This window comes from Lissotriton vulgaris, chromosome 5 (assembly GCF_964263255.1).
Source record: "Lissotriton vulgaris chromosome 5, aLisVul1.2, whole genome shotgun sequence".
NCBI classification, from domain to species: domain Eukaryota; kingdom Metazoa; phylum Chordata; class Amphibia; order Caudata; family Salamandridae; genus Lissotriton; species Lissotriton vulgaris.
Genome location: NC_141693.1, coordinates 1,377,644,311 through 1,377,655,382, shown reverse-complemented (window position 1 = coordinate 1,377,655,382; position 11,072 = coordinate 1,377,644,311). Strand labels below are relative to the sequence as shown.

General features: G+C 40.2%; 1 protein-coding gene across 2 annotated transcripts in view; it reads right to left on the bottom strand.

Moving 5' to 3' along the window:
• Positions 1-3,359: 3,359 nt before the first annotated feature.
• Positions 3,360-11,072, bottom strand: part of LOC147712626 (monocarboxylate transporter 1-like) — a 277,171-nt gene continuing 269,458 nt past the window's right edge. For both annotated transcript variants that reach the window (XM_086923330.1, XM_086923329.1), the window contains exon 5: positions 3,360-4,271. In XM_086923330.1, coding sequence (XP_086779456.1) covers positions 4,003-4,271 — 269 coding nt within the window. In that variant the 3' untranslated portion in view covers positions 3,360-4,002. The remainder of the gene's footprint in view (positions 4,272-11,072) is intronic.

Sequence of the window (11,072 nt, the reverse complement as noted above, 5' to 3'; positions counted from 1 at the left end):
AGCAAGTGATTAACAAATATGGGGTGTGGTAGTCAGAGAAATATCTAGCAAAATCCAAAGATTTTTAGTGTAATGCTTGAAACAGAAAAAGAAATATGTAGTTAAAGGACCCTGCAGATGTCGCCATTTTTTTTAATAATCACTGTTGATTTTACTGTAATCTTTATCAAACTAACCTTCATAGGATTAAGGAAGTAGTCCAATGAGAAGTGTAACCTGATCCGAAAAAAGTAATCAGTCTGTAACAAATACAGTCACCTCCAGTAACTGCTACAGGAAAAAGAAGACTGTAACTTGCTAGTTGAGATCTGTATCGGGTAAAGCTATGGGTAAACATTACAGTACTAGCAACAGTGACTTTTCCCAACTCTGGGCTGATACTGTATTGCTAAAGGAGATCACAATTTTTTCGTTCAGATTCTTTCCACGTCCCATATTTAATCACGGGTGATGTTCTAGTCTCACCATCTGGATCTGCACTGTTTAATTTGATCGAATCTGGAAAACTTTAATCTGATCTCTTGAAAGTCTTTACACAATTTGTGCTTGTCCCTATATCAATAACACCTTTTTAACTTTCATAAGCTTACCACAAACTTCACTTGCTTTCTATAATTTAAGATACAAGTTATATCCTTCAGATCCATTTAACTCTATATTAACTTTACTTCCTCATGTTGAACTCTTACAGCCTTAAAAAAGTCACGTAGTGACGAAACACGTGCTGGCTGTGGAGCAAGAATCTACCAAAGTGGAATGTATAGATGATAATTAGAATTTAATTTTGTTAATAAACTTTTTTCATATGAATACTATCCTTACCATTTGGATTTCATATTGTTTCCATACTACATGCGTGCCTGGGTTTTCAACTGCATGAATATAAAGTGGTTCACATGAGTGACAGCCATCATTCGTCTTGCAAGCTTGGAAACTAAAAGGTCTTGACTGCTTGTACTCTGAGGAGAGCATTAGGAAAACATAGCCAATTTGGCCTCTACGATAATGCTGTTGAAAATGGAAAGGTCAGTCCATGGGTTACAACAAAATTAACTAAAAATAAGTGTATAGGGTGTACACCACGTCCTGTGTCTAAAATGTGAACAACACCCAGTTGATTGTGATGAAAACAGTTATATATTTTATGGACAAGCAAGTGGGCTGCGACATCAGCCCAGACTTGACATTCGGGGAAGCTGCAGGACCAAAAAGTAAACCTGCATTAGTAAGAGAAAACAAGGCAAAATATAGGATCCTCCGAGGGTCTTTACGAAACAAAATAGGCTACATTCAACAAAGACATTCCCAACTACACCTGATCCTTTAAATGTCTGCAATGATTCTCAATTCACCAGTCACTTGGTGAATTTTACTAGTGACACAATATATGGTCTCTGAACGCTTTGACTGGAGCTTGGAGGACAATACTTCAATAGGATATTCTGTATTTGAAGAAGGAATTTTGGCTATTCTTTAGTGTAGGACTGATCAGTCATGAGCTACAAAACTGTTGGTGGGGGGTGGGGTGAGATCATATAAGAGCCAGTGCAGGAAACTCAACAGAACAGCAGCAAACCTGCACAAAGGCCAAGATGTGCTTCCCTTCACCAGTTTCCAAAGTGCCACAATTTGGAATGGTGCTAAAAGACAGTGATAGATTTTCAGAAATTGTGGCGGTAAACGAGCTACACTAAATTGCACACAAAGACAAATGACTGCAAGAAAAATTAGTTCAAAATGCAATCAAAGTTTAAAACTACTAATAACTAAAAACAATCACCCTATCTTCAAACTAGTATTTGGCCTTCAACAAATCTCAATAAATGATTGATGAATACGTCAAGCCACAGACAAAACAACCTCCTGTATTTATCCAGACCCTATAAGAAGGCTTAAAAAAAAAAAAAAAGAGGAGTATTGATTTCCATGCTATTTTAGAAACCAATATGGCCAGACCCATTGCTAGTTTAGTTTAAACTTACTCTTTTCTCATTTTCTAAAACAGACAATGAATTCTGCTTGAACACAATCCTTTACCCCAAATCACTCAATACAGCATGAAGCTTGTGCAAAACGCTAGAGCGATGAAGGCCGGGCACACTAACTGCTAGGCCCATGTTATATTAATGTAATCGGTCCAAGGGGCTGCTGCAAACCTATAGTCACTTTTTTGTTTTAGGCAAATGTGAGTAATACCCTTCAGTGCAGGATAAACTACAAGGTAAAATGCAAAACAAAAGAAAAAACCGAAACAAAAAAGGTTCCACGCTGTAGTGCCAAATACTTAACGTCTATAACCTATATAAACCATTAAATTTTTTTTTTTTAAATAGATTCATTCTACACATTTTCCCTTAATACCTCCAGTATGGATTGGGGGATGGACGGGACATTCCATTGTTGTTTTTAACCTCCCACTTAAAAACTAGAGCAGTCATTTCATTTCATAAAGCTTTATTCGGAACATTTAAAAAAACATGTCCATAAAAGCACATACAGTTACAAATACAAACAATTCATTAAAAATTACATATTTCATTAAAGAAAACATATAATACAAAATATCCAGAGGAGGATGGAATAAATATTTAAAAATATTTAAATATTTTAAAAACACATACTTTTCCTGGCGCTAATAGCTTTAAGCAAGAATGTAGCAGTAAAAAAGCAAATGTCCGGATGATTCAAATTAAAAAGCAGTCTCATAGCATCCGTAGTAGTTCTCACTCCAAATCTGTTTAACATAGGCTTCAGGTAGAATTTCCGTAATTCCCTATACAATTCGCATGTTAATAAAAAGTGTTTAGTGCTCTGTTCCGTTTTGTTATCACATTCACATGGGCCAATAGGGCGCGTTTTAATGTTAGGGCACGCAACAAGATAATGTACTATACCCATCCTCATTCTGGTTAGTACAAACTGATGCGAAACTCTAGTAACTTGTGACAAATACGGACTAAATCCAATAAATTCATTCATGCTATTGTACAGTACACATGTGGATAACTTAGAATCCTCCAAGAAATGCCTTTCATTACAGTAATTCAGAAAAATTGTTTTCATATTTGATTTGGAGATATCCGAGACACTGTACGGATCATTAATCACATTGGTCCTGAAAATCTTTTGAGAACATTCAATAATGTAGTTAATCCAAGGGATCCTTAAGTGCTGGTCTAATAAAAGACTAGAGCAGTCATGCCGCTTCTAGACCGACAGTATTCATATGTTGTTTTGTAAACACAACCAAAGTCCCAGGGTAAAAATGTTTTTACTCAACAAAAAATTTAAATAAAAAAAGGAAAATCAACTTTGAGAAACCGGGGTTGTAGTAGAAAGACTGAACATACAATGGTGATTATACAGTGGCTCAATTAGCTTAATTTATTTGACAGAAGTGAATTGCTACACTGAAAATTCAGGAACGAGAAAAAATTATGACCATACTTTTACCATGCTAGTCAATAACTAGCATTATTAAAATGGCAATGAGTATGTAAATGCCCAGTATTCTGTATGATAAAAGCAAGTTGTTCAATAAAAAAAATTACATTTTAAAAATGACAAATCAAGAATCCACATAAAAAGGTTATTTTTTAAAAAATTCACTAATTGTCCTATAAATGTACTGTTAATACATCACCATTTTATGATAGTTGTTCTTTCTTTTAGAGTTTTATGTGTATGTGTACAACACATGTTGAATTGGTTTAGAAACTACTAACGCCAGACATGGAAGTTTAAGGCACAGATTAGCACTTTCATATTTCTATCAGCCAAAACTACAAAAAACAATGATTCCTTTAACAGAAGTGGCACTTCACAAAAATAAAGTTACATTTTGAAATATAGCTTTGATGTGACAATATTGTACAAGACGGAATTGTTCAGGACCCTCGTTGAAACACTGGACTTAAGTGCAGTATTTCTTCACGCACACAGGCACACTTCATGGTACTCAAGCACTTCTAAATGCACAACTACTAAAAAAAAACTCGAGTCTTAGATTGTACTTTCTTGCTCTTTTATTCCATCTTCTTCAGTCTTTTCGGGCACAACTGCTACATCATTTGCTTTTTGTTTATCATTGTCGATTGAATGAGTGTCGTCCTTGGTTTCATTTTTCCTTCTCTCCTCTTCCTTTTGTTCTTTGGCCACAAGCCTGTAGTTGATGCCCATGCCAATGAATAGATATATACCGGCAATAACTAGGATGACTCCACAAGCATAGTACGTGTATCTGTAGTCTCCATACATGTCGTTGAGTTTGCCTAAGTAGATAAAAAAACATATCAGTCGCACAGGTAGCTGGGGGAATAACTTACTATAAAAAGCCAAAAGATCAAGAAACGCTATTCAGTTAGTCCGTTATTAAACTTCAATTACTAGTGTGAAGAATTTATGGTTGCCACATTATGATACAATACATGGGAGCATGTAAACGTATTGCCCATAAATACTTGTAAAAAATGGGGTCTCTGTTCTCGTGAAACTGTCCTAAGAACTCGGAGTGAACTCTGAAAACAAACACTTACAACTGAGGCCTTTAAGGCGATGCACAAAGAGGCTTTTTGACATCTTGCGAGTCCTAGGGTATTAGATAAAATCAGCGTAATGAAGTAGAACGTGACCCGGTTTTATAGTGTACAGGCATCCAAAAAGCAATCTTTTCCGTGAGGCAAAAACCTATAGTCATCATGTTCGAGTCCGGACTGGTAATAACCATACGTTGTGCTCCTTTAACATGATAAAGTAGCACAATCAATCTTTACATCTGCAGCAGTGAAAGGAAACCCTGAACCAAAATGAGAGATGGCAGAGGCCAAGGGTTTGGATTTTAGTATGGCGAGATGTTTGGTTTACTCTGCAGCAGGTGTTTTTTGGGGGAAGGGAGGTGAAACCAAGTATGAAAGGTTCAGAAGTATTCCAAAACACACCCAGCATCGGGCATCAGGTCTGGCTTTATTGTGCCAACACACAAACCTATGCAGGCACACAAACTTATGCCATCCCATCGTGTAACCTCCTGCATGGCACCATAAGCTAGGCTAAGGAGAAGAAAGAAAAAAGGACAGAAAAGTGTTATTGGGATAAGGATGCACAATCTTTGTATTTCTTCATGCCTCTCCATATATTCTCAAAATAAACCCAGACTTACCAGCTTAGCGAACGATAGTTTTTTTTGTTTTGCGGGGTTATCAGTATAACTTGCCGTTGGCCCCATACCTGCCAGCAGTACCACTAAAATCGAGCTGCACTCCATGATGAGGCCCAAACAAGCTGAAGCCCAGTTAATGTTGCAAGTGCTCTGAGTCAGGGATATGGTTTTAGCAGTTTAGGTGGACTGGACCTGGCACTGAATATAGTTGTTCTACACCCGTAGGCGCTCATTAAAAAGAGGACTGGAATCGGGCCATATTAATTCACAGATCTGGGTTGAATCCATCGTTGTTTAGCTCACTTCGCCACCTCAGTTCACTCCCTTGCTCACTTTGCCACTGGATTCAAGCTAGCCTGGCTGATGAAGGGTGTTACCAGGATGCTGGTTTCTGGTTCAGGGAAGACCTGGCGTGGCAGTTCAGCTGGACTGTTCCCATGAGGCACAGGGTCAAGACTGATGTGCATATTTCTGGGTCTGAACTGAGGTGGCGAAGTGTGCTAAAGAACGATGATGGATGAACCCAGATCTGTGACTGGGGGAGAGTGTCTGAAAAGTTTCAGCGCTCTGTCCATCATCTCCTTGGGTTTGCTCTGTTGAATACTACTCCATACTATGCAATGGAATGTATGATGTGAAACGGCCGCTGTGGTGTTTAAAGTGCCTCCTGCAGCCTGTCTTCACGGTTTCGTAGTGCTATGCAGGAGAGTTAATCAAGATCAGAAAGATGAAAGAAACCCCGAGTCAGCCTTGTTGCTGTCGTACCCGTCATCCGCATTTCACACACACAACTCACCAGTGATTCATTTTCCCAAACCTAAATACTTAGAGGTAGGAGTCCTGAGACGGGGACACTATTTACATTTGGGACAGAGTAAAGCAGAGAAGGTAGAGCAGGAAACTGAAGAAAAAAAAAATGATTCTGCTTTTGCTAATAGCAGTGGGAATTTACTCAAACTGGGACAGGAACGCAGAGGCCCACTAAGAAACAGTGTAAAAGAAAAAAAAAAAAAGTGTGACATGGGACATCAAGCCTTTGCAATGCATTAGGTCTAGCATTTACGAGAGTTTGAGCTATTGGCATTTTAAATGACAATGCCTTTTATTTATGAGATTTTAAAATGGATAAACAAAAGGCACTGTCATTTACAATGCCAATAGCTTAAACTTTCCCAAATGCGAGACCTACTGCGATTTGAAAAAATTAGTGCTTGGAAGCTGTAATTAAAGCCTACTGAGTAACAGGGGTTGCCGTCATGGGATGTTACAAAATGAGACAATGCGGTACCAAGGCAGGACAACTAAGCCTATTGACCAATGAAAACCCACAGTTTACAGTGGGCAATGACACAAGCCAATGAAAATTATGGGCAGAGTGGGCGGAGCTTCAAGTCCCTACCTGAATACAGCATGCCTCTCAGGGCAGTGCATACGCTACCCACACTCGACCTAAAAACAGGAAAAACGGGTGACTGTTCCATTCAGCGAGTGTCCGTAAGAGATCGTGTACTGCCATACAGTCAAAAAGCACTAACACTATCCAGGATCTCCAACCTTTTGTGTAATAAGAGCTACTTATGCTAATTGAAAATCACTGCAAGCTGACAATATTAGTGCTGTAATAGTGACCTTATCAGATAAGATTACATTCATGACCACCGAACACAAGATTACCAGCAGTGATCATCACAGTTCATTAAGGCATGGTTGCCAGCAGTAATGTACAAAACGCTTCAATTTGAAATGCGTACACATAGGTAATATGTGCCAGCTACGGCTGCAGTGCCCCTGGCATAAAAGTAATCATATTAGTAAAAAGTGATCTCCACATGATTTATCGCTGAAAAATCACCTTAAAACATATTTTGAAAACTCTGCCAATTTTCTACAAACATCAGCTAATGAGTTCAGAGAACACATGCATATTCGTCTTAGAATACACATTTATGTCATACATATGTTAATTTAACCAAGCAAAAAGTTCAAATCGAGAAAGCGGAGATGAACACGAGAGCTACTGACAGGTAGCCTGAGAGCGACCAGTAGCTCAAGAGCTACACCTTGAAGCCTCCTTTAGACGGAGACTGGCAGAAAAAAATGAAGGGAAGGGATAGATGTAAGGCGCTGACAGCCAGCCTGGAAGAGAGAGTTAGAGACTGTGAGGGAAAGAATGTTTGGGACAAAGACTGACTCCAGTTGAGTGCTGTGGGAACAGAGGTAGGAGAACAACGAGAGGTATGGGAGCAGAGCTCCTTACTAAGACTCCGAGAAATTGTATATATAAAAGAAAACTTGTAATTGTAATAGAAATGTAGCACAGCCGAAGGAGTGGATAACAACCTCAGCAAAGTCGAAAAGACACCCTACGGCTTCAGAGTAAGTAAGGAGAGACCCAATCAGACTTGGTAGATTCAATGGGAAGGGTAAACGAGGAAGGGAGTCCGGGAAGAGACTGAGTTGTGTCTCGAGGAAAGCCTATGTCTTCCAGAGACTGGAGCAGCAGAGATAAATAAAATGACCGAGGCTGCCCTCGGAGACAGCGGTGCTGCATTTCCTCAAAACAGACGAGGAAACGTAAACCAGTGAGCTGGCATAACGCATACACTTGCTATTTATAGTGCAGCACTACAAAAGGACAAGGAAAGGTGACAATAATTCTATGGAGGGAGGAATTATTCCTGGACACAACACTTCTGTTGGAAACATAGAACTTGATGTACCATCGCGATCAGTACCACTTTACCCCAAAGTTACCATATTCCTCAAGGTTCCTTGTCAAAATAAGTACGCATTTTTAGAGGAACCTAGCCCACGCCCCCAATTAATCTTTGCAGGCGCTGAGCAGGTTGCCACTCGGCCCATCATGCAATCTATTGATACTAGTGTTATAATTTCTCCAGAGGTTGGTGGTTAAACTACTTACTCTGTGAATTAATTGCAAGACCTGAAATCTTCAGTTGCGACGCGGACGCTAGAATTGATGATTTTGTGAAATCCCAGTCAAAGGTTCACCGCAAATGTAGCTGTAGGGGTGGAAATGCTCCAAGTGGGAATCTTAGCCTACCTGTCGAACATTAATCCTTCAACATCGGCAGCTCCTTTATTGAAGGAACATATATTGTGCCCAGAACTACGATTCCGCTTGGCTCAGATCCTGAGCCTATCGCTGGCGTAAACTCAGACCAGTTGTAACCCAAGAAGGTTTCACACACCCATCACCATCATGAGAATAATACTTTAAACATGATTAGCAATAGGCCTGCAGTGTGGCCAGCTTGGAAGAGAAACCCTGCTAAATGTCCAAATACCCAACAACTAGACTGGGAAGGATGGTCCAACATAGAAAGTCGTTGCTCCTGGTGCATATGAAGGTACAGAATTTCTAGCCAATAAGGTCATACTGTGGGTTAGAACAAAACAAATGCCTATCAGTAATAAGGTATGATATCGTACACGTAAAATGCCGGTTATGGGTGCTACACAGTTTCATTATATATCAGTGACGTTAAAGGATAAGGCATTGGTTGACGGGCTCAACAGCCTATTAGCTAAGCACTGGTAAAATGGTCAGGCCCCTTCCTTTCGCCATTAACCTTAGGCTGCACACACCTTCCAGCCCTGAAATATTCAACCATCTAGGGCCTCAGTGTAATCTCCCAGGCATTTTAAAGGAAGCTGGAGCGGTGGGGCCAAGTACTAACGCAAATGACAGAGTTACCAGACAGGTAGCTTGTCAACCAATAAAGAACCAGGCATAAATGGTAGAGTGGGTCTTCAAGTAACCCAACCAAGTGCTGCCCATACCCAGGGGAGGGGGCACGGGGTTACGCTTTTTAAAAAAAAATACTTACCAGGATGTGCCGTCCGCCTCCTGTGTCACGCCTCCGTGTTCTTCCTGGTCCCAGCAGACACTGGGACATCATTACCGACTGTGCTACTCTCATGCAATGAGAGCAGCACAGGGATTGGCCTGAGCAGGCAGGTTTAACGCTCCGCTCAGGACAGGGAGTTTGTGCTGTTTCTCCAACCCAGCTGTTCAATAGAATCAGTTGGGGAAACCTAAGTGTGCATGTGTGTTTGGCCGACCTAGGACGGCTGGCCAAATGCACATTGACACTTAGAAGTGCAAGAACCAGTCCTTCTCTCCCTGACCATGGCCCTGACCACACCCCTTGCTACGCACACTGGCTCAACCAGCAGGTGAAAAAATAAAACTATGATAGCATATAGTTTAAATTTTCACCTGCGGGGCCTGAGCTAGTGGGGCGATACTCCTGGGCAATTGCGGATGAGCCGCCCCTGCCTATAGAATAGTGGTAGGAGGTTTGGCTCCTGAGCTTCTCAGGCGATACGAAGGGGTGAACAAAAGAACTCACTCAGGCAAAATGTAGGATTAGGGATGTATCGGACAGTAATAGTACCATAAAAACAGATTTTACTGTCATCTCATGGAATCTAGCTGGTATGAATTCTAACCTTTAGGATACTGAATGGGGTTCTTATACAGGGGAATTCGATGTCTGTGCATTCAAATAAAACAGCCTGTTGATAAGGTGCATCCTAATGGTTTTACTTCTTATGGTAAGAGGCCACATCACCTCAGAAATCTGGTTGTGCCGGTGGGTTATTGTTTTGGATTAAGAATTCTGCCCCCTGTACTCCTTCGATGCTCAATATTAATTCACATGATTCAATGGGGGTTTCGTTTTTTTTCCAGGTTTGAGTGTAGTAATCTATGTTTACATAAAGATCGGCACCAGTCAATATGGGCTCAGTTTTAGAGCTCTAGGATAAACTCATAGAATTTCAACAAAAGCACGCCAAGGTCATTACCAATGGCAATATTAATGTCACCTTTGAGCCCTCTACATGTATTAACACCCTGATTGAGTAGGATAATGAGCAGTTGACATGCCCACTAACTGGTAAACCATTAAGGTACTTTTCAAATACTGCTCTTCAGCTAGATTCAATTGTTTTGGGCAGGGGTCGAAGAGCATTCCATGGACGGACTTGTTCTGATCCGGAGAGGGCACCCACTTTTTGACATCCAGTCATGTATGGGCTAGACTAATTTTATGTATTGCTAGCATTAACCCGGGCATCTCGGTCTGAAATTTGTTTCTTTTTAACTTCTTTTGACTTCACATAGCACGAATCCGCCTGACATAATGTCTTATTCAATATGTTACATACATGACTGGATGTCAATATTATTGCACTTGTGAATTGTTCTGTTTAAATTGACAGGAAATGTTTTTTTTTATTGAAGAACTATATTTTTATATGGACAATGTACAAATCATGAAACAGGAACTTTGGATGTGACTTAACCCATTTAGGTATTATGACTGCATCTTATTGTTTACACTGCTTATCACTTCTCCTTTATTTTTCTGTGCTTTAACACTTTGGGGGCTCTTTTGCTTGACCAATTGAACAGAGTGATATTCCCTCTTCACACTGCCGTTCACGTTCACCCAAATCTTGCTGTCTATCTGTAAATTAGTACTATCAACTCATCCACGCTTTTTTCTCTTCAATCTTGTTTCACGGTCCTTTGGGATTTTCCTGATCACTGCATTGTACTCAGGCACCAATATTCTCTAAGCACAGATATCGTTTCTTCAGGCGTCTTGGTATTAAAGAATTAATCTAATCATTCTCACACACTTGGTGCTTTTCGGGTTTCTCTTGGGGTCAACTGCCTTTAGACCACATCATTTTAAAACTTTCTCTTATCCCTCTTCAACAGCCTTGAGAAAGCCCCGGCGCAAATCGCCAAGAGGGGGCGAAACACGTGTCGGCTGTCCTTGTCGTTTGAATAAAAATAAAGAAACCTTGCTGCAAACAGAATTGTCTCTGTCCCTCATATTACGAGCTGAAAGAAACGGATATTAATCCTGGCAAACTA